Source organism: Gymnoscopelus microlampas, assembly GCF_963454915.1.
Source record: "Gymnoscopelus microlampas genome assembly, chromosome: 6".
In the NCBI taxonomy this organism is placed as follows: Eukaryota; Metazoa; Chordata; class Actinopteri; order Myctophiformes; family Myctophidae; genus Gymnoscopelus; species Gymnoscopelus microlampas.
In genome coordinates, this window is record NC_139943.1 from 51,191,648 (window position 1) to 51,216,037 (window position 24,390).

General features: G+C 44.0%; 2 protein-coding genes across 5 annotated transcripts in view; both read right to left on the reverse strand.

The window, feature by feature from the left end:
• The window catches only part of hps5 (HPS5 biogenesis of lysosomal organelles complex 2 subunit 2), a 120,129-nt gene that overhangs the window by 90,714 nt on the left and 5,025 nt on the right, over nt 1–24,390 (reverse strand). For 2 of the 4 annotated variants that reach the window (XM_084059281.1, XM_084059280.1), the window contains exons 3-23: nt 19,998–20,108; nt 19,831–19,895; nt 19,149–19,341; nt 18,489–18,619; nt 15,129–15,377; nt 14,912–14,983; nt 14,479–14,567; nt 13,676–13,854; nt 12,797–12,955; nt 12,302–12,461; nt 11,295–11,388; nt 10,252–10,395; nt 9,835–9,903; nt 8,300–9,168; nt 6,750–6,870; nt 6,453–6,602; nt 6,005–6,124; nt 5,558–5,671; nt 4,972–5,078; nt 3,832–4,123; nt 1,640–3,060 (exon numbers count right to left, since the gene is read on the reverse strand). In XM_084059281.1, coding sequence (XP_083915407.1) covers nt 3,000–3,060; nt 3,832–4,123; nt 4,972–5,078; nt 5,558–5,671; nt 6,005–6,124; nt 6,453–6,602; nt 6,750–6,870; nt 8,300–9,168; nt 9,835–9,903; nt 10,252–10,395; nt 11,295–11,388; nt 12,302–12,461; nt 12,797–12,955; nt 13,676–13,854; nt 14,479–14,567; nt 14,912–14,983; nt 15,129–15,377; nt 18,489–18,619; nt 19,149–19,341; nt 19,831–19,895; nt 19,998–20,108 — 3,549 coding nt within the window. In that variant the 3' untranslated portion in view covers nt 1,640–2,999. Of the gene's footprint in view, nt 1–1,639; nt 3,061–3,831; nt 4,124–4,971; nt 5,079–5,557; nt 5,672–6,004; nt 6,125–6,452; nt 6,603–6,749; nt 6,871–8,299; nt 9,169–9,834; nt 9,904–10,251; nt 10,396–11,294; nt 11,389–12,301; nt 12,462–12,796; nt 12,956–13,675; nt 13,855–14,478; nt 14,568–14,911; nt 14,984–15,128; nt 15,378–18,488; nt 18,620–19,148; nt 19,342–19,830; nt 19,896–19,997; nt 20,109–24,390 lie in introns of those variants that run through there. The other 2 variants (XR_014600922.1, XR_014600921.1) reach the window with 2 other exon arrangements.
• Nucleotides 17,169–18,107, reverse strand: LOC311047894 (palmitoyl-protein thioesterase ABHD10, mitochondrial-like; the record flags this gene model as incomplete). The annotated part of the gene is made up of 1 exon (XM_084060843.1): nt 17,169–18,107. The coding sequence occupies one exon, from the start codon at nt 18,105–18,107 to the stop codon at nt 17,169–17,171; it is 939 nt and encodes a 312-aa protein (XP_083916969.1).

The following is a 24,390-nucleotide window of genomic DNA, read 5'->3' on the forward strand; positions in this document are numbered from 1 at the left end:
CATGTGTACACTCTCAGAGTTACAGAGCTGTAAGGGTCCATTTGGTTCCATTTGTACACTCTCAGAGTTACAGACCTGTAAGGGTCCATTTGGTTCCATTTGTACACTCTCAGAGTTACAGAGCTGTAAGGGTCCATTTGGGGGAGCCTCTGGGACACCCTTCAAGGACCCCTGGGGCTCTCTCTCGCTCTCTCTCTGCTGAAAGACACATCTGATACGTCTCCAAGCAGGACAGACAGTGACACAAACAGGTGGGCTTTAGGCTGGATGAGACAGAAGATGAGAGGAGAGTGAGTGAGTGAGTGAGTGAGTGAGTGAGTGAGTGAGTGAGTGAGTGAGTGAGTGAGTGTGTGTGTTATTAAGTTATTACTATGCGTGTGAGGCACATGTTCCCAGATGCTGTAGCAGAAAGTGAGACAGACATCGTGAGAACAATTATCCTGGTCCTATTAGGTTGAAGTAATTCATTACTTAAAAGGGCAAGAGGTAGAGGTGTGGGTTGTGTAGTGACCTTAACATGATGGAACTCCAAAGGTGGACAAGTCATCAAAAATAATTGTTCCATTGATTAGGAATTGATCATTCAAATTGACTTACATTGTACGGTGAAACAGATCTCAAAGTCACTCTTTTAGCACGTAAACAAACACAAACAAAGCTGATTCAGACAATATAGAACATCACCAAACCCAGTACTGTTTGTTTTTATAATAAAAATGTTAACTTCCTGTTGATTTTGCGATTTTTATTAAGAAGAAAACCCCAGACTGGATCCACAGATCCGGATCTTCAAATAGTAAAATCAGCAGGAAGTTAACATTTTTATATAAAAAAAAAAAACAGTACTGGGTTTGGTGATGTTCTATATTGTCTGAATCAGCTTTGTTTGTGTTCGTTTATGTGCTAAAAGAGTGACTTTGAGATCTGTTTCAATGTAAGTCAATGAGGAGCATTTAGAATAATCAATTTCTAATCAATGATTAGAAATCAATGATTTCTTGTCCACCTTTGGAGTTACATCATGGCAAGGTAACTACACAACCCAGACCTCTACCACAGTGGTATTGATCTTTAAAGGTTGGAGTCATTCCTGATTTATACTTAAAGTTACATGCCAAAACTAAAATAGCCAATTCACAAGCTGTAAATGTTGCAGCACAATGCGTTGTGTGTAGATTTGGCTACTTTTGGTGCACAAAACCAGCACGTAGTAACTAAGTTTAAGGCTTTAAGGTTTATTTTTATACATTTATAAAATTGCTAAAATCTTCGTTACTCACAAGTATAGTAACACGTGTGTGTGTGCGTGCGTGCGTGTGCATTAGGGGAATTCTCATAGTCAGGGATCCACAGTTCTTGGTCTGAATCCTCTGTGAGTCACAGGAGGAGAGGAGCTCTGAGGTCTTTGATGTCACAGCTGTGTGATGAGATAACATCACACATTTCATTAGTTATTAATATTATTATCTGTTGACCTACGACTGATCCCCGCACAATATTTATACCTTCTGCTGGAAGAAGAAGAGCAGTTATACTTTAAAAAGGAATCTTATCAAAGCTAACATAATCCTTGACCTATTAAATATGACGCCATAACAAACACTTATTATCACTCTATAAAATAGCATAATGGAAACGATTCAACAATTAACTTATAGTTTATTCACATATATGAATAGGTTAGAACATTCATATTTTGTGTCATTCTACACTGAGCTTTCAAAGCTTAACACACATAACAGCAGATTATAGATTAATTATAGCCCTACTGTACAAAACAAAAATAACACTTTGAAAATAAAAATCCAAATGGAAAACATCAAATTGTATTAACACATTCATTACCAGGTATTAATTAATTAATTGACTGCCATGGACAAGATTTCTCGCCATATTCTGCTATGGCGCAGCCACCACAGCCTTCTTTTTTTTTACACAGAACCAGAGATTAACGTATTAAAAATCCTGTATCTTGGCTGTTTTTTTGTTGTGATGTTTTTTTGCCGAAACATGTTATTTTTAACAGCGTATAACAAGCGAATGGGACGTTGCGATGACATTTTCTTTTTTTTCACAGAAGCACAGTGAAACCCTCTGTGATTAGCAACCATCAGGGGATCGATCATACTGGAGATAAATATTCTGTGACTACTTGAAAAGGACAGGGTCCCCACACATTTTTAGCAATGAATTTCCAAAACTTTTCCAAAACTTTTCCAGAATATTTAGCCCAATTTCCAGGCCTATATAACAATCATTCAGCGCAATAATGTGTCTCTTACTCCTATGTACAATGCCCAAAGATAGGCAGTGTAGCAAAATAAATAAATAAAAAACAATAAAAAGTGTTTGGGGGTGGGGCACAGCCGCGAAACCTCGCTCAAATAGAGCCTGCGAGCGAAAATAGGAGGGGTGGACGACGTCGTTGCACGGTTCGTTGTCGCTTGCGGTAGGTCAGGGCGGTCTCATTCAAAAACATGTAGTTTAATGAGATTTCATCGCCCGCTCGCGTCGCGTCACGTCGCATCGCTGGCAGTGCGGATGGGGTGCTACACAGCCTGTTCGGCGAAAAACTACTTATGTTATATATTTCGTGTAATGTTATACATGTTTATGAAAAGGTTTTGTATTAAAAAAAATCAATAGCCAAAAACAATGCATAGCCAAATATTTTTCCAGGACCCTTGATAAATTCCAGGACCTTTGATGAAGTTTGATCAATTCCAAACCTTTTCCAGTACTGGATTATTATTTTTTTTATTTCAAAATATTTCCAGGAATTTCATGACCGTGGGGACCCTGAAAGGTAAGAAAATCGCTGTCAGTCTGGGCTTTGTTTAGTTGTATATACTCAGTGGCAGTGGCAGTTAAAGAGTTAATGAGGAAGACGTTATGTTTAGATTTTGGTCACAGTTTACTAGCAGCAGGTCGAAGGTCAACGGGTCAGCGTGTTGTTAGGCATGTTGGGACCACAGGTCGAAGGTCAGAGAGGTCACAGGTCAGGCGTGTTGGGACCACAGGAAGCGGTCACAGCGCTCCAACATGGTGTGGATGAGAGACCTGAGAACACACACACACACACACACACACACACACACACACACACACACACACACACACACACACACACAATGGCCCTCATTTATAAATGGAACGTACAAACCAGCTTAAATTTGAGCCCAGGAATCAGCTTATGCCCATGTCGTCCATGTGGGATTCACCAAGTAGGTGTAAGTAGGTGTACCCTGTCAATTCTAGCATAAGATGTGTTCGCTGTTGATAAATGTGGCGTAGCCTCGCCCCGCCTGTTTTTCCACATGAAGAAGCGGAGTACGGCCGAGAAGAGAAACTTCTACTACATGTGAAGTTACCCCACCAATCATCTCAGTGGATACACACACGCGTGGCATGGCACATGCTATTTGCATACACACGGCTCAGACCCCATACCTGACACACACACGTCCAATAAGAAAATATAACACGAATAAAACAAAACTACGACCACATTCATAACAGTGCAAGTCCAGTCAAACAATAAAGTCTCACGATATGTCAGAGGAATGTGGTCTGGGGAAGAAAAAAAAATCATATATATGCATCTTCTTTTTTAAATTCTAGCCATATGTAAAGATTATATCCGAAAGGAAAACCGGAATCATGAATTCAATAATAGCCTACGACGTCCGTAAAAATGGGTCCCGGCCCACTGTTTGGGAGCCTAACCTGACCTAACCTCAAAACCACACCCAACTGAGCGGAACACCTGGTAAAGAGGGGTCCAAAGGCGAGAGCTCTACCGGTGTGTTTTGATAATTCAGTAAAGCTCACCTCTGTCTCTTCTCAGCCACGGCCAGCAGGTGGCAGACCAGAGTAGAGTGCTCGGAGAGGACCAGGTCCAGCCCACACTCCTGCAGGACCCCCAGGGCCCGCTGGGGGCCCAGCATCCTGGCCAGTCTGAGGGTCAGGGCCTCCGGGGTCACCTCCCTCACCGCCTCCGCGGAGCCGTTGGGCAAGGCAGCAGCACCGCTGCCGTTGGAAGCCATCTGCTGTGACACATTGCTGCTCTGCTGGGAGAGCTGAACCAGCAACTTCCACTCCTCCAGAGTCTGAGGCTCCAGGCCTAAAACAATACAAATATGTTTTATTACACTTAAACAAAACTAATGTTTTATTACACTTTAACCCATTTAAACCGGGAACGCATCTGTGTAAACACTTTATCCATATTTTATACTTTGACTATTCAAAAATCTTGAAACATTTGAGCAAACTTTTGTAACTGAATTCTTTGCTTTTTGAGCATTATTTCTAATCTTTCAAAAGCCACAGAATATTTCGCTCCAGAACGATGGACACACAGAGTGTGGCACTGTGGGCTTTGGAAAAATGTTAGGTGTTACACGTCATTGGCACTTTCTTTGTTAACATAGGAATGACCCTGGCTGGACGCATATCGATGGTCCATTGAGTGACCTGCTAAGTACTGTAGGTGTAGGCATACTGTAGCAGATGTGTTGTAAAAGTGTGCTATAAGCAGTGTTGGGCACATCTAGTTATAGTTACTAGTTACTGCTCTCATTGGACAATACATTTTGCACACATTTCACATTTACAACACCAGACCAAAGAGGCAGTCCACTCAGAGAGTGGGCGGGGCTAAGATGCGCTAATAACCATTCAAACAAAGGCTTCATGATGACAAGTTGACTATCTGTCAGGAGCTGTCTAACTTACGTGACTACGTCAAGCATTCACGCTGCATTACACACAAACACACAAAATGTGGGCCCTAGCCCACACCTTTTTATTTATTTATTATTATTAATCAATTATTTTCGACCATGCGCTTTCACTGGTGCACGCAGCAGCTGGGAAAAAGTAACTAGTTACTTTACTAGTTGTTACCGCAACAAAGTAGCTGCGTAACAGTGACACGTTAGACCAAACTCTGGCTATGAGCTGCAGTACCGTTGGGTTCCTCCAGGAGGCTGATGTCATCCAGCTGGCAGACGGTGGAGAACGCCTCGGGACGCCATCCCAGCTCACAACACAGGTGCAGATACCCTGTCCAATACCTGACACACACACACACACACACACACACACACACACACACACTTCTTGTGAGGACATCATAATTTAAGGACGCCATTGAAAATGCCTGAAAATACCCGAACATTAGCCGAAAAATAGCAGATCTACAATCTCACAACGAAGGCACAACGTGTTGTGAGCTATTTTTGGGGTGTTTGACATCGCCTCGCAACCAAATATAAAATGGGGGAAACTCTAACCCCGCCAAAGCCCTAAACCTGACCTCTAAATGTCTAATCCTATACCTAACCCCAACCAGGAAAACGGTTCACAATGTCTATTTCTCATATTCTACTATAGTTGTGGACGCTACTACGTGAGTGGTGAGTCAGTAGGATACAACAGCAGTGACAACACACACTAATGTGTGTGGAGACAAATTAATTAGCACAACGACTAAATAGGGGAGAAAAAGGGGTACAAAGCTAATAATGATAGTATTAATAATAGTATTTATTACCCATGGCTGCGACAGGTCTCTGCCATCTTCTGCTTGGAGGTCAGGTCGGCAGGAAGTCGAGTCAGCAGAGACAGCAGGCGTCCATAACCCCAGCTGAAATAGTGAGAGTGCCACCTGGAGGACAACGACACGCATTACATCAATGTGATGTCATAACCCCAGCTGAAATAGCAGATCTACAAGCTCAGTGTATCTTGATAGCTTGTAGATCTGCTGTAATAACTACTTTTGAAAGTAACCAACAGTATTATAATGACATGCCCAAAATAGGGATTGATACTAATCAATAAATGTGTAGTAAAAGTTATTTTAACCGATTAAAATGATTAGTTCCATTAACTGTTGCAGCCCTAAACATAACGTGAACGGCATCTACGATCCGACACAAATCACACGTTGTCGACTAATGAAGCGACATCGATGTCACAAGTCAAAACGACATCTGACCTGGGTTGTCCATCAGCGGTCTGCGTGTCACAGAGCTGAGGTGCATCATGGGTAAGAGCCAGCTGCAACCATTCCTGTCTGAGAGACTCTGGTTGGAGGAGAGATCCCAGAAACCACAATCTACAGACACAAATAGATGCATAACTCACATCAGAAACCACAATCTACAGACACAAATAGAAGCATAACTTGCATCAGAAACCACAATCTACAGACACAAATAGAGGCATAACTTACATCAAAAACCACAATCTACAGACACAAATAGAGGCATAACTTACATCAGAAACCACAATCTACAGACAAAAATAGAGGCATAACTTACATCAGAAACCACAATCTACAGACACAAATAGAGGCATAACTTACATCAGAAACCATAATCTACAGACACGAAGAGGCATAATTTCTGAGCTCGATCGACAGCCCTGGAGATGAGAAGACATACCTCTGCTCCTCGGCCTGTGATTGGACCAGATTGTCCAGATAGGCCAGGAAGTGATGTCCCTGGGCCATGGCTGTGATGTCACTGGGAGTGATGGTGGGGTAGAACTGGGAGAATGAGCGCAGGGCGGCCTCGCCATGTCTGTCATACAACCTATGCACGCACACACACACACACACACACACACACAAACACACACACACACCTGATTGGATTCTTTGTCTAAACAAGTGCTGGGCTCGTCTGTTTGAGAATGACTGGGTTAGAGTACAATGTGAGGTAAGGAGATAAGGAGCTGACCTTTGTAAGTGAGCTAGGAGGTGAGCAGCGCTCCAAGGCTGCATCTCTCTCAGGCAGCGCAGCGACTTGAGAAGATCTCCTTTATGAAACACCTCCACAGCCTTACTGGACCCGGTCAGCTCTACACACACATAAATCACATCAATGTTCTACAGGAACAACCACAGTCCTCCACTAGTAATCACTGGGAATGAATGGGAACTTCATCCTCCTTGTCCCCATGAGCAAGCTCTGCACCATGGGCGACCGGGCCTTCTGCTCCACTACCCCATGTATGTGGAACGCCCTCCCCAAACACCAGAGAGCACCACAGTCCACTGATGACTAAAAACATACCTTTTTAACACATTGGGTGCCCGAATTTTATAATAACAGATTACGTTCGGTGCCAGAAATCTCACCGTTGCGCTGCGCTGTGCTATTTAAAGCTGTAGACACCACGACGAGCAATCCATGAAAAACAATGCATGTGTGCAGGGTGCACGATGTTCCTGGCTAAAGCCTGGAACAACAACATGTCTCATGCGAGTCACCATTGCAGAGCGATCGCGCATCGAGAATGACTCGTTTTGCCCACTGTAAAAAGTTAAGCAGATAGAGGTTTTTAGCAAGGAGATAGAATGGAAGCGGATGGGAGCCAGATTTTTTGGCACGGTGATCCATCTGTCCCTTACTTCTTAGAGTGTTCATGGGTGATTCCAGGGCTGCGCTAGCCCCCCCCCCCCTTGTGGAAAAAAACAAAAAGATTGATTTCACGTAAATGTACGTTTTTTTGGCTTTTTAGCAATCCACGTGTATTTGCAAAAACGTAATATTACGGTTTTGGCACTCAATGTGTTAACAAAGCGTTTTCTTAATTATTCTTGGGCCTTTTTCCCCCTATGACTTGATTTGACCTTGTTTTTAATTTGACCCTAGTCTAGTTGGGTCCCATGTAATTGTTTGTTGCCTTTGCTGTTTTATGGCATGTTTTTAAACTCTGTAGCACTTTGAGGTTTGTAAAAATGTAAAGTGAGTTATAAATAAAATGTATTTATTATTATCATCCGAGAATTCGTGGTTGTGTTGCATTCCTTCACAGTGAATGAAGACTACAAAAATGAAAAGAGAATACTTGATGAATTTGGGGTCTAAGGAGATGGACCGATCTGAGTGTTTTGTATTGTTTCCTGACAATTTTTTCTCCACACATCCAAGGACGTAAATACTAATTTCAGCAGAAATGCATGTGTTTTCAAAGTACTGAGGATACCAATGGATACAAGACACTTGGATTATAATGTGAGAGTTTTGTTGGACTTCATAAACAGATTTGTATATAGTTTCACTGTTATTAATCCTGAACCCTTTATTTTCTTAATTTCATCAAGTACGGTATTATCTTCATTTTTGGATTCTTTATTCACCGTATAGGAATGCAACACAAAAATAAGTTCTCCACAAATTCAAGGCTTCACGGGGTGAGTAGCTTATTTTGGATTGAAGTATTCTTAGTATTTTAGAGAAAAACAGTATTTGGTTCAAACAGTAAAAGCGTCTTGGTTTCTGACCTAGCATGGCCTCCATGAACGAAGCGTGAAGCTGCGGCTGGTCCTGGAAACACTGCACACACATCCTCCTCACGCGCTCCTGGTCCAGCAGGTAGAAATACCTACGCAGGAAGCTGGACGCTCCCACCGCCCTGACGCCTTCCTTCTGGAACACCTGCTGACCGAAGCACCTCAGCTCCAGGTAGAGCGTGGCCAGCTGGGTCAGCTCCTCCAGGAGATCGGAGGTCAGGGGTCTGGGGGAGACCACCCTCACACACACCACCTCCTCCTCCTGACCGCCCTCACTCTGGTCCAGGTTGACCCCACGCTGTTCCGGATCTACAACCCCATCCTCCTCCTCCGCTGGTTCTTCTGGGTCGCAGGGTTGGGTCGGCTGCTCTGAGCAGGTCTGTGGATGTTCCGGGGAGGCCTCTGGACGTTCAGATGTCCGTGGAGGTTCCGAGAAGGTCTGCTGAGGTTCTGATGAGGCCTCCGGATGTTCCGAGAAGGTCTGTGGATCTTCTGAGGTCTGTGGAAGTTGTGCGAAGATTTCTGGATGTTCTGAGGTCTGTGAAGGCTCTGGTAAGGCCTCGGGATGTTCTGAGAAGTTCTGTGGACGTTCTGGTAAGGCCTCTGGAGGATCTGAGGTCTGTGGCGGTTCTGACAAGTTCTGTGGAGGTTCTGGTAAGGCCTCAGGATGTTCTGAGAAGGTCTGTGGATGTTCCGATACGTTCTGTGGAGGTTCTGAGAAGGTCAGTGGACGTCCTCTGGGCCAGGTCTCCTCCAGCTCTTCAGGACCCAGAACCTGCTCCAGCACCGGCAGCCACTCCAGCAGAGTCTCTGCCAGGTGGGCGGGGTCTAACAGCACCAGGGGGTCCTGGATCTGGGAGCTGACATTGTAAAGAAACTCTAATCATTTAACCCATTGAGACCTGAGGCCCATTCTACAAATTCCTTCTAAATCAGTAGTTCTCACACTTTCAAGATCTTTAGAAAACTTGCCCAGGGCACAAAGTGACGGGACTCCCTCTTTCCTTGGTGTTTCGCCCAGGTGGGCGTGGTTATATGTCTAAGCCTAACCCTAACCTCAAAGAAAATATGCTTTAACCCAGTGGTTCACAAACTGTTTTGGTTGAGACCCAAACTAGTGAAAATAGCAGATATATAAGCTCACAACGTGGCGCGATGCGACGCGTTATGAGCTTGTAGATCTGCTATGTTCACTACTTCTACAGTTATTTTAATGTATGTTTTAATTAAAAAATATGGATATATATATTTATTTTAAATAAGTAAAAAGAGGGATATTTACTTGCGAGTCGCGACCCATATAAATGGGTCTGTGACCCACACATGGCTCCCGACCCACTGTTTGGGAACCACTGCCTTTAACCTAACCTCAAAACCACGCCCACCTGGGCGAAACACCAAAGAAAGAGGGAGTCCCACGAAGTGACGCGCTGCGAGCTTGTACATCTGCTATTTTTTGAATAGCCAACGCACAAATCAGCGTGCTCTGTGCGTACGTGCGCTGTGCGTACGTGCACTGTACTTACATGGCTCGCTCGGTGGCCGTCCGTAGCTCCTGCAGGTCGCTGTCTGCGCTCGTCATTTCAGTGTAAACCCTGGAGAACAATGAAAACTCAATGACTGCAGCTTTAAAATGCACAGATTCCACGGTGTGCCGCTAACTGACCCGAGTATCGTTAAGTATCGTAACCTTCACACAACAGCACACGTACACCGTGCTGCAGGGACGACTCTAACATTAAATATATTTGCCGCCGCATTGGCACCGGTAGCCGGCCCGTAATCCCATAGATTTTATTAATAATAAAAACAAAACAGTACCTCATAACAATAATAACTATAATTATAATAATAATAATTAGTCTTCACCTTAGGATTAACCATTTGTGTGTTCTTCATATAAATGAATGAATGAATGAATGAATGAGTGAATGAATACTCACTGGTTCAGATCATCTTCAGATGACAGGGTAGAGATGTTTAACCCTTCAACTCCCTCCCTGGGGTCAGGAGGTCGTTGCCACAGTTCGGCGTTCATCTGCAGACTGTTCATCCTCTCTGTCGTCTTCTTCACGAAGCTAGAAACACTGTGAAACAGACAGACAGTTCATCCTCTTCTTCATAAAACTATAGAAACACTGAAACACACAGACAGTTCATCCTCTTCTTCATAAAACTATAGAAACACTGAAACACACAGACTGTTCATCCTCCTCTTCATAAAACTAGAAACACTGAAACACACAGACTGTTCATCCTCTTCTTCATAAAACTATAGAAACACTGAAACACACAGACAGTTCATCCTCTTCTTCATAAAACTATAGAAACACTGAAACACACAGACAGTTCATCCTCTTCTTCATTAAACTATAGAAACACTGAAACACACAGACTGTTCATCCTCTTATTCATAAAACAAAAAACCCATTTCCACCTGACAAGTTTTACGCCATGTTGCATTTTCTTTGCATGACACAGTTTTTGTGTGCACGGCCAAATACATATGATTTTGGGGTAAAAAATATATATATTCAAAGATTTGCACACATTTTTTGCTATTCTTTTAGTAAGTATTTTTGGGTCTTTTTCTGCCTTTATTGACAGGACAGTAGGCTGAATGGGGAGAGAGATGGGGGGTGACATACAGTAAAGGTCGTCGGGATCGGGAGTCGAACCCTCGACACGCTGTCAAGCTGGATTACCAGTTTATGTGGTATGCTCCTGGACCGCTAGGCCAGCGGACGCCCGGTAGATCTGATATTTTTGAATAGCCAAACAAATCTTGACACAGTTGCGTTCCCGCTCTTAATTGTTTAAAGGCTTTTTAACAAGTCCTTGCTTGCCGGCAGCGTGCTTGAAGTTTTGTTGCCCGTTGATGGGGACCCCTTTCATCTAAACCAAATACAACTGGGGGGGGGGTCCCCCCAGGACCCCCACTTTGAGAACCCCTGGTGTGTAAAGGTGAGTGTTGTGTGGTGTTCACCTGTCTCTGACGGCCTGCAGGGCGATGCGGGGAGGTTTGGAACGGAAGGACAGAGGGAGATGGAACTGAGCGGAGTCTGGACGCTCACTGACCTCTGTGTGAGGGATGCACACACACACACACACACACACACACACACACACACACACACACACACACACACACACACACACACACACACACACACACACACACACACACACACACACACACACACACACACACACACACACACAGGATGGACTGCTGACAATGTAATGGGTGCAAACTGGATGGTATCCCAACAAAACGGCCACACGATGGAAAAATCAATCAAACGCATTGATAAGAAGAAGGTGATCATGTGCAGAATGCAATGAATGGACAGAGAGGTGGAAGAGAGGTCATGTTAATGGGTTTTGTAAAAAGAAAATAATAATAATAATAATAATAAAAGAAAAAATGCATCAGAACAGAGGAAAAAATATAGATAAAGTCAGATAAATCGTTTGATTGTTTGATTGATTGACAGACAATACAATCATATCATTAAATTACTTTTTTATAGTTAAAATAGTGAAAATAGACGCTCTACAAGCTCATAATGCTATGCGTTATGAGCTTAGAAGCAGATGGCGCACCAGACTGGAGCAGAGAAAAACACCCGTTCACTTCCTTGTGTCTGTTTGTGTTGCTTTTTGGTGAAAACAGCCTACATTCAACTGCCAATAACTATGGAACGGATGATCGCGGCAGCTCGCTTTCCCCCCCAGATTCTACGAGCCTCGGATACGTCTTTTAAATCGATCGGGGGATCAAGCATACGGGAGATAAATGTTTTATGATTTTTCAAAGGTTAGTGAAAACACTCGAAATTGGCTGGCAGTGGCTTCATAGCAAACAATGTTTTATTTCTGTTAAGATCACTGTCGCTATTGCGGCTAGGACATCGCTGCAATTACCCCTCTCCACCAGCAGAGGGGGACAACCAATATGAACTTTAAGCAGCAGTGTGTCCATAACTGTACCTGGGTCCAGCTGCTCGTCTTCTTGTCCAAAGCCGAAGTCTTTCAGTCGCTCCTCCTCCGACACCGATTGGTTGATGAGGGAGCCGCTCTCCTCGTCTGATTGGCTGCCTCTGCGGCTGATGACCCGGTAGATTCCACAGTCCAGAACGTTGAAGCTTTCCTGTCAAAACGATACGACACATTTTATGACACGTTATACAATATATGAAACGAAAAAAATAAAACACAGATAAAACAGAGATGCTTTGAGCTGAGTAAAACGTATGGAACATGATGACATGTAATGTCATGAGTCACATCAGCCAGTTCTACACACATTTAACCAACATTATGTTGCAAAGAGAGCTGAGCCAGAAGGCAAAGCTCTCTGTCTATCGAGCGATCTGCGTTCCTACTCTCTCACCCATATGGTCATGAAGTGTGGGTCAGGCCCCCTTAGAGAAGAATGAATCAATGTGGTAAAACAAAACAATGAGGTCTAACAGATAAACGTACATGTGAGCTGATGCTGCTTCTACGGCTGCTGGAGGCGGAGTCTAGGGGCTCCAGTCTGGCGATGACCTCCTCCAGCTGACCAATCAGCTCCGGGTGGGCGGCGGCACTGAGCTGGGAGCGCAGGAAGTCCAGCCGGTCGATGGGAACCGACTTCCTGGCCTGAAAAACGTTGAACAGGAACCGTCAGGTTAGGAATGAGCAGTGGTAGAGGAAGTACTCGGATATTTTACTTAAGTTAAAGTAGCAATACCACAATGTAAACATACTCTGTTACAAGTAAAAGGCCTGTGTTCAAAATGTTACTTGAGTAAAAGTACTACAAGCTCACAACGTATCGCGATGCGACACGCTGTGAGCTTGTAGATCAGCTTTTTTCAAATAACCTATGTATAAAATAGGGCTAAAGTTGTTTGTGGGCTAATGTATGCTTTATAATATAGTAATTTATATCTGCAGAGTAACTAGTTACTAAAGTTTTCAAATAATTGTAGTGGAGTAAAAGTACAATATTTGCCTCTGAGATTGAAATTGGAAATACTCTAGTAAAGTAAAAAGTAACTCAACATTGTACTTAAGTACAGTACTTAAGTACATGCATTTTCCACTGCTGGGAAGTTACTTTGCATCACTGGAAATGAGCCTTCATCTTAATTTCTGCCTATAGATATGTTTGACATGATGTCATAATAAACACCACTATCCTGAACCGTATAACCTTTATGACATTACAGACCATTGTCATAGCATTTTTCTTTTATTCTTTTAAAGATTATGGGGGAAAACAAAGTAAAACTGGTATTATCAATATGTGTGTGTGTGTGTGTGTGTGTGTGTGTGTGTGTGTGTGTGTGTGTGTGTGTGTGTGTGTGCCTGCCTCACCCTCCCTGCAGTGAGACAGTGAGGGAACATGCAGCAGACAGTAGCAGCCAGGCTCCAGCTCTCTCTCCTCAGCAGTCTCTCCACACAGCGCTCCACAGACACCAGAGAGAGGTGAGACAGGCGGCCGTCGCCATGGAGACAGAACAGCTCGCTGCGGTACACCGCCACCTCCACCACGTCTGAGGGAGATCGGCCAATCAACACGTGAGGTTTCATTCAACCGACCAATCAACACGTGAGGTTTCATTTAATCGACCAATCAACACGTGAGGTTCAACTCATTCAGTGCCATTGACGTGTAACACGCCGAAACCGTGTTTTCAGTGTTTACCACTAGATGGCGCTGTTCCGCAACCTATGAGCCACCATTTCAGGCTCAGACACAGAGAGATCTAGGAGATCACGTGATCACAAGATTTAATGCTCCATCTACTGGTACTGGACCAATCAACAGGTGATAGCCGCTTCTGATTGATTGATTGAATACTTTATCAACAGTTTGTAAATATAGTACAGTGATATGATTTTACAATGACTGTTAGAAGGATAACACAAAAAGCCCTAATAGGGCTTGTTTCCATCGTGGTCCTGGGTATTCAATTCATCAAGTGACATACTGGTAGGCAGAGAAAATGTTGAATATTTAATAACGAAAATTGAATTTTCACACTGACATCATGAAGGTTTAGGAGCTCACGCTCTCTCTCTCTCTCTCTCCCTCCCTCTCTCTCACTATGAGCTTGTCGTAACACCTGACCACTGTGACCTTACCCTAACCTGACCTCTGTGACCCTAACCCGTACCTGAGATCTCTGACCACAGCAGCACCTGTCCACTGTGAGGGGTCAGGATGTAGAGGGCTGAGTGGGTCCAGGTCAGCAGGTGTTGTTCTCTGCACAATACAACACAACACAACACAACACAGCACTTTTAAACATCTACAATGTGTTGTAAATGTGGCATGATTGTTTTTGTACCATAAAAATATTTATTTTATTTGTTTAATGGTAAACTATATTCTGAAAGTGATCATTATCAAATAGAGACATTTAGGGAATTATGAAATGTATGTACAATGGTATCGCTTGCAAAAACAGATCTACAAGCTAACAGATCTGTTTTTTTTTTTCTTTTCTTCTTACAAGCGGCACCGTCATACCATGGCATTAATGAATCTTCACATAGTTGATTGAATGGAGATAATCAAACGTATAAAACATGTTTTCAGGTATCTACCCCATGTAGAGCAGCTTTGGAAAGGCGATGGACTGTGAGCTCTTCTGTGCTGGGTTGTACCGTGGTTCACTTCTGTAGGAGAGAAACACAAATGATTGTTTTTAAATCACCAAAATGATAACTGGAACTGTGTGTTTACAAAAACTAACTAAAATCATAGCGCAACTAGAAAAATATATATAAAGATATATAAATTCATAACCATAACAAAGTTAACCTGTAAGTGATGAGGGGCAGAGGAGGACAGGCCAACAGCTGTTTGAACTGGTGTGTGCTGAGGACCTCTCCGCTGAAGGAGGCCTCCCAGACCCGGGACCCCGGCCGGGCACAGTACAGCAGAGGAGGGGGCTGCTGGCCCCCCAGGCCCAGGGGACCCCCAGCCCCACCCCCACCACGGCTCTGAGGGAAGAAACACGCTCCGTATTCCCCGTCACGCTCCTTGTTCCCCACACGCCAGAACTTCTCCCTGGATGGACGACGCACAAACACAACATATTCAACACAAACACATCATATTCAACACAAACACAACACATTCAACACAAACACAACATATTCAACACAAACACAACATATTCAACACAAACACAACATATTCAACACAAACACAACAAATTCAACACAAACACAACATATTCAACACAAACACAACACATTCAACACAAACACAACATAATATTCAAAACAAATGGCCAGACCGCATCAATGCAACTATCAAGCATCGTTCAGTCGGTTAGGGGGGTCCGTGACCGACGCCACGGGGTCCGCTGACTCCGCCGTAACATAATCCGCCGACTCCGGGCCGAACGAACATGTTCAGTCTTGGCCCGACTGGGAGTAGCCATGTAGCAGAGAAGAAGTGTGACAACAACACCGAGAGAGGGCTCTCGGTGTTGCCAGATTCTGTGAGAGAAACAAGCGACCATGTCTATGAAAACCTACATTCACTGTTTCTCGTTGTCGCTGCCACAGAGAGATTGATCGATTTGACCTACTTTTGCGCTGTGGTGATGTAATTTATTGGGAGCAGGTGTGTAAGATTCCAATAGTATAAACATTTGAATTGGCTTTCATATTATTTATTATATTTTTTTCAAATGAGATTTGGCCTTATAGATCGAAATGTTCTCAGTTTTGGCTATTTTCTGGGTGTTAATTTCAATAAATTAATTAATGTATTTATTTTTGATTATTCGAATAACCGTTTTTAAAAATGTTGTGTACACGACTACACGTCAGCAGTGGTGGAAAAAGTACTCAAATGTTTTACTTAAGTAAAAGTATCAATGCAATAGATGTACTCCGAATCTGTTACAAGTAAAAGTCCGGAATTCAACATGTACTTGAGTAAAAGTACTAAAGTATTGGTATCAAAATGTACTTAAAGTTCCAAAAGTAAAAGTGCTAAAATGTTTGAAAATAGCAGATCTACAAGCTCAGAACGCGTAGATCTGCTATTTTCAAATAGCCTAGGTAGGTATAGGTATAAAATAGGGCTAGAGTGGTTAATGTACAGTATGTTTTATAATGATTTATATCTGCAAAGTAACTAGTAACTAAAAATTTCAAATAATTGTTGTAGAGTAAAAGTATAGACAATTGGAAATACTCCAGTAAAGTAAAAGTACCACAAAATTATACTTAAGTATAGTACTTGAGTAAATGTACTAGTTACTTTACACCACTGCACGTCAGTGAAGAAAAAACGCTGGGAACATCCCTATTTACAAGCGACTTTTCAGGGAAAGAAGCCCAAAGTCGCTTATAATAAGCAGACCTGGGAACGCTGGCAGGCTAGGCTGAACGTTATAACACATTAGCACATCAATGGGCACGTCGGCTGACAGACTAAATAATATGTTTTTTTTGTAAGATATGTTTTTTTGTAAAAATGTTTTTTTGAAAGATATGTTTTTTTGTGTAAGTTGTTTTGTAAGGTATGTCTTTATTCATAGACCAAGTGTTTCTATTGGTCAACATGTCTATGAGGTCCTCCAAGGTGTGGACCTCATAATCGACACATGCCTCATAAGTAACATATCATTTTAAAAAGCTTTTTCTTAGGTCTTTTAGTTTGTTTTTAATCCATTTTTTCCCCTAAGAAAGGGTCTTCTTGTTGCTGATTAATATTTTTTTTGTGTTTGTTTTTTTGCCCTGCTTTTGTTATTTTTGTGCCTTTTGTTTCTAAATGATAACTAGGTAACTTTGAGCCTACATTTTATTATATATTTTTATTTTATATTTAGAGTTATTATTGTTATGATTTGGTGAGGTCTATGAGGTCCTCCACGGTGTACAGCAGCAGCTTGATGTCGGCCTGCTCCACCATGCGGTGCTCGCCGTGGCGCCGCAGGATGATGTCCACGTCGGGGCTGAGGACGCGCTCCGCCACCTGCACGGAGACGTGCCAGGGCACCTCCTGGTCCTTCAGGCCGTGGAGGAGCCTGACGGGGCACAGCACGGGGATGGGGCCCTGCAGCACGCAGTGGCCCTCCGCCTCGCGCAGGAACTCCATGCCGTAATGCCGCATGCCGCCCCCGCCCTCCTCCGTCGAGTGCTCGCTGGTCGCCACCGTCCACTCGCCCTTCTCTTCGAACTCGCCGCGAGCCTCCAGCGGCAGGGCGTTGAACGCCGTGACGGGGTGGTCCGCGGCCGTGGAGATGCCCACCAGCGCTGCCGCGCGGTCGGGCCGCGCCAGGGCGGCCAGCAGCATCAGCCAGCCGCCCATGCTGGAGCCCACCAGGATCTGAGGCCCGTCCGTCAGCTCGTCCAGCACGAACAGGACGTCCTTCTTCCAGGCGCCGAGCGTCGCGGTCGCCTCACCACCGGTGCCGTCTGGAGGCGCACCCTCGGACGCCCCGCGGCCCGTGTAGTCGAACCGGACGCAGGCGTGTCCCGCCGAGTGGCAGAAGGCTTCCAGAGCCTCAGCCTTCTGCCCGTCCATGTTGGAGCTGTAGCCCGGCAGGAACACGACCCCGGGGCTCTTCCCCTTCAGCCTCCTGTAGGCCAGCGCCGGGAGGTCTGCTCTGGAGGCAAACTGAACACTGCTGCTTTTATGTCTGATTCCTCCTTCTCCTCCTCCTGACGAAGCATTAGAACTGAACACAGAGGAGAAGGTGGAGGTGGAGGAGGAGCCTCCACGGACCACAATGTGTGAAAGTCCTCTGCAGAGGGACCTGAACGTAACGGCTGCCATCCTGCTCCCTGACCCACTGAGGAGACGTCACGTCACAAGGCTTTATAAATGAGCTCTGAGCGTCAGGAGGCTTTATAAATGAGCTATGAACGAACAAATAAATAAATACATGACATCCTTATGATGACTTGGGAGAGGTTTGGGGATCTCCATACATGGGCACGTGTTTCAACCAATCGGTTTGAGGGTTTGGGGGTCTCCATATATGGGCACGTGTTTCAACCAATCGGCTTGAGGGTTTGGGGGTCTCCATATATGGGCAAGCGTTTCAACCAATCGGCTTGAGAGTTTGGGGATCTCCATATATGGACATAACAGGGACACTTACACTTGTCGGTGTCACACAGGTAGCAGTGACCTATAAATAAATGTCATCCTTACTTGTCAGTGTCACACAGGTAGCAGCGACTCAGCGATGACACCAGCAGACGGCCGTCATGGTAACCCAGCTGAACGACCCGGGAGTCCACGGTGGTGATGGTCTGAACGGGGAACATGACGAAGGCTGAGCCCTGTGGTCATTCATCCAAACATCAATCAAATACAATAAAATAAAAATAAACATATTAAAAGGTGCAGTAAGTGATTTTATTTTGTTAAAATAAGTGTTAAATAGCTCTGTATTCTGATGATTCAAGAATAACAACAACGGACAATTAAAGCACTGCTGGTCATTCCAAAGGTGGGCTTTGGAACAGCCTGCCGGGGGAGATCAGTCTGTGACCCGTTTTAAAATCCACAAAGCTGCTTTTAACCCCCAAACCTCTTAGTTTTTCTTGTTTTCTGTTAGTGTTATCCTACTATAAATGTCCGTCTAGAACTGCATTTTCTCTGTGGGTTGACCAATTTGTATACATTCTTTTAAAGATACTTTTGGGTCTTTTCCGCCTTTATTTGGATAGTATAGCGGAGAGTGACATGAAACAGGGATAGAGGGACCGTGAGTGACACAGAGTGCTACGAGCTTGTAGATCTGCAATTTTTTGAAAAAATGCGAACTTTTGTGCAAATCCTATAATCATATTAAAGTAGAGTTGTCACCTTGCCCATCTTGGAGGAGCCTGCTCTCAGGAAGGAGACCTTCCCCACGGTGTCTCCTATGAAGACCCTCAGGCTGCTGGAGTCCCAGACCAGAGAGGTCACGCTCTGACCTCTGTGCTCCCAGGAGAGGCTCACCCTCTCTGGACGCCCACGTCTCTCCTGCTGCAGCTCCCACACCACCACCAGGCCCTGGCTGGAAGGAGAGAACCACCAGGGTTATTACACCAACTCCCACACTACCACCAGGCACTGGCTGGAAGGAAGGAGGGAACCACCTAGTTTAGATGGCTCCATGTATACGCAGTTCTGTCAGGTTCACCTCTAGACTGTGGAACCATTGGCGCACATGTCTGTATGTCAGAAACTGAACAATGTGGGCTATTTGCAGCTTTTTCATTTTTTTAATTTTATTTTCTGTTTTTATTGTGTGGTGTTGTATTATTGTGATATGGATCTTCCTAGGTCTGAAATAAAGATTGAATTAAAACATATATATATATATACCTTGTGCATGATTTACTGCCGTCAGGTAGGAGATCCCTGTGTGGAGCTATAACAGGCTCAAGTGCTCTTTTGTGAATCGATTTCGTAATAAGAATCGCGATTCTTACATGAAGAACTTCATGTAAGATGTCTAAGCTGGTTGCAACAGTAATGTCTTCAATAGAATCCTCAGTCTAACCTGGTTGCAACGGCAATGAAGTCTTCATCATGTGGACAGCAGCACACCTGTGTGATAGAACCCTCCTGAAAGACAACACCACACGGTTAATCATTCATTAAACAAGCTGTGGCTGCAGTATTTGACAGTAACAATGGTTTCATGTTGTCAGTGTCAGTGAAAAGAACCTTGTGACTGAGGATAAGTCTCTGTTTCCAGCCTTCTCTCTGGATGAGATGCAGTCCTCCCGCCGACGTACCCAAAGCCAGCCACTTCCTGGACACCGCTAGACACGTGCACTGAAACATGAGAACAACATGAACACTGAAACATGAGAAACCCATGAACACTGAAACATGAGAACAACATGAACACTGAAACATGAGAACACCATGAACACTGAAACATGAGAACATCATGAACACTGAAACATGAGAACAACATGAACACTGAAACATGAGAACACCATGAACACTGAAACATGAGAACAACATGAACACTGAAACATGAGAACAACATGAACACTGAAACATGAGAACACCATGAACACTGAAACATGAGAACAACATGAACACTGAAACATGAGAACAACATGAACACTGAAACATGAGAACACCATGAACACTGAAACATGAGATCAACATGAACACTGAAACATGAGAACAACATGAACACTGAAACATGAGAACACCATGAACACTGAAACATGAGAACAACATGAACACTGAAACATGAGAACACCATGAACACTGAAACATGAGAACACCATGAACACTGAAACATGAGAACACCATGAACACTGAAACATGAGAACACCATGAACACTGAAACATGAGAACAACGGGGTGAAAGCGTCACATTCACCAAACGGATATGACGTCTGGAGGCTATTTGGACTGTTGAAAAAACAGCGCTGGAGCAAGAGAAAACGTCACCCATTGATGGCTGGTGGACCTGTCCTGTTTGTTTATTAAACCTCTTCCCTCCTTTGTCCCTTTTGCATTCATCGTTACCCTTGTTGACGATGTATTAGGAATGTCACTGAAATGCGAAGCCCGGCACGAACGTGACGTCTCACGTAGCCGGACACTTCTAGAGTTCTACCAGAGAGGTCTAGAACCGATGCCTCTGCCTCAGGATTTAAAAACATCCTCAGGCCCTTTTTTGATCTTTATATATTTTTTATAATCGATTAGTATGGATAACCACTTAGCCTTATGTAATACTTCCTCATCGTCATGGTTACCCCATATTTACCCCATATTTACAATCACAGTACTTGGAGGCTGGACTGAAGCCACATGGAACTCCATATTTGGGCAAAACTGATGTCATATTTGATGACAGGTGATTTGAGGAGCTCTATTTAAAAGCTGATTCGACACAGTGTGAGTGGCTTAGACATCACTGGACAGTTTGTTGTTAGTCACTTAAAAAGGTATTTCCAGTCATCGTCAGTGTGCGGAAATGGCGTCTGCCAGCGTTCTCCATTCTGAACAGCAGTTCCTGTGTTCTATCTGTCTGGATCTGTTCACAGATCCAATCACCGCTCCATGTGGACACAACTACTGCAGAACCTGCATCACACATTACTGGGACACCAGCGACGTGTGTCAGTGTCCACTGTGTAAAGAAACCTTCAGAAAGCGACCAAAAGCATCCGTCAATACTTTCATTTCTGAGATGGTTCAACAGTTCAGGAGTCAAAAATGGAGAGACGAATATGACAGAAAGACAGAGGATGAAATCCAGCAGATGATCCAGGACAGACAAGTGAAGATTCAGGAGTTCAAACACTCAGTAGAGCTCAGCCAGAAGGATGCAGACACAGAGATAGAGGACAGTGTGAAGGTCTTCACTGCTCTGATCAGCTGTATTGAGAGAAGCCTGGCTGAGCTCATTGATGTGATTGAAGAGAAGCAGAAAAGAACAGAGAAACAGGCTGAAGGCTTCATCAAAGAGCTGAAACTGGAAATCACTCAGTTAGAGAGGAGAAGCGCTGAGCTGAAGCAGCTCTCACACACTGAAGACCACCTCCACCAGAACTTCACATCCATCAACACCCCTCCGCCCATCAAGGACTGGACGAAGGTCAATGTCCATCCGTCTTCGTGTGTGGGGACTGTGAGGACAGCTGTGGCTCAGTTGGAGAAGACACTCAGTCAAGAGATGGAGAAGAAGCTGTGTGATGCTGAGCTGAGGCGGATCCGGAAATATGTAGTGGATGTAACTCTGGACCCTGATACAGCAAGTCCTTATCTCATCCTGTCTGAGGATGGAAAACAAGTGCATTATGGAAACGTAAGGAAGAATCTGCCAGAAAACAGAGAGAGATTCTTTACATGTGCCAATGTCTTAGGAAAACAAAGCTTCTCCTCACGAAGGTTTTACTATGAGGTTCAGGTTGGAGGGAAGACTGACTGGGATTTAGGAGTGGCCAGAGAGTCCATCACCAGGAAGGGACAAATCTATCTGTGCCCTGATAAAGGTTACTGGACTATAAGGTTTAAGAAGGACCCTGCTGTCCTCCTCCCTGTGAGAGAGGAGGTCCAGACAGTGGGAGTGTTTGTGGATTATGAGGAGGGTCTGGTCTCCTTTTATGATGTGGAGACCAGAGTTCATCTCCACTCTTTCACTGGCTGCACCTTCACTGAGAAACTCTATCCATTCTTCAATGCATGTCCTAATAATGATGGTAGAAACTCTGCCCCTCTGATCATCTCTCCTGTCATTCACACAGATTAGACTAATCCTTACAGCTATGTAATATTATTTGTAATCAATATCAACATTGAATAAAACATCCTGTTTGGTGCTTTTGCGTTGCAGGTCGCCTCACGCTTTTTCAGCAAAGGCACTTCCAGAATAATAAACAGTATGGTGTGTTTACAAAACTAACTAAAAAATCACACCCAGTGTGAAGTGGGCGGTGTGGTCACAGTGGTCATCACAGACCCATGACTCATTTAAAAAAAAAACATAAATGTGTTTTTTTTAAGTGCATAGGACTATGCACATGTGTCATGTGTCTCGCTAGCCAATCACAGTGCAGCTAGTGGTTATCACAGTGATAGAAGCTCACTTAAAGAATAGTATAGATTTGCATTGAATGTGTAGGGGTTAGGGGTGTACAATGGGTGGCCAATCACAGTGCAGGGTTAGGGGGGTACAATGGGTGGCCAATCACAGTGCAGCAAATGTCAATGGCCCAACCTCACATATAGGGGCGATTACACCGCCCAAAAACAAACTAAAATCATAAAGAAAATGTCCTTAGTTTTAGTCTTTGTCGATATTCTTCTTTTTAAAATAGAAGGTCTACAAACTCACAAGGTGTTATGATTTTGTGCATTATTTAAGTCACAGTAAAAAACACGACCTGACTGTGGGCGCACAGAGGGGCTTTCCTAACATTTAATTTGTTTTAAAAAATAGCAGATGTACAAGCTCGCAGTGTGGCACGATGTGAGCTTGTAGATCTGCTATTTTTGAATAGCCAACATATAAAAGGATACAGAGGTTCAAATTATTGTGATACTGTATTAGTACATTTTTGTGACCAGTGGACCGGTTGGCAGCGGTTCCGGTAGGACACCCAAAGGAGACTCTTTTTTTTCTCCTACCGGAACCACTTCCTGTCATCAAACTAAACGGGAAAAAAACTCCATGAATTCAAGTCTCCATGGGATGACTAATCCATAGGAAAAAAAGTCATTTTGGGGTGAACTATCCCTTTTAATGTGGTTAAGTGGAGTCATGGCTGATCAATTTGCGGAGCGCTAAGTCATATGATACGACCCTGAGCTGTGTGTCAGGAGGGTGTGTGAAATCTGCTGCTTTTCTCTGTCACACATAAATAGAATGCAGAGACACAGTGTGGTGCAATGGTTCTCAAAGTGGGGTCCCCTCCCCCCCTATTGTCAACGGCATATAACAAGCAAATGGGAGGAAGAGAGAGAGAGCAGTGCACGGTCGTCGGTTCAGGATGCAACCACGCCCACCTGGTCGAAACACCAAAGAAAGAGGGAGTCCCATCCTCCCCAGCCTGCATAGCAGGGCACCCGGAACGCGAATGGGAGACAGTCTGGGCTAAACCAAAAAACAGTGCAGAGGGGTGTGTTGTGATGCCCCAAACTTAGATTTGTCAAAACTTGCGAAATTTGAGGGAGCTTTTTCAATGAATTCTATCAAAATATGTATTTATGAGTAAGAAAAAAAAACGCATGCTTGGTGGGGGCGCCCCCTACATCCTGGCGCCCTAGGCAACTGCCTACTCTGCCTAATGGCTTTCTCTTGGCAGAATACGATGACAGACAAGATGACACCATGGTATATGATTGATTGATTGATTGATTGATTGATTGATTGATTGATGTACTTTATTTAGTAAGACATGAGAACAACAGTGCCATAGACCAGTGGTTCACAAACGTTTTCATGCCAAGGACCCCCAAATGGACGTGTATATTTTGTCCGCGGACCCCCATCTGAAAATGTTTTGTCCCAGGGACCCCCAAAAGAGAAGATTTGTGTTTTTAAAAAGAAAATCAAAAATAGCAGCTGTACAAGCAGATGTATGAG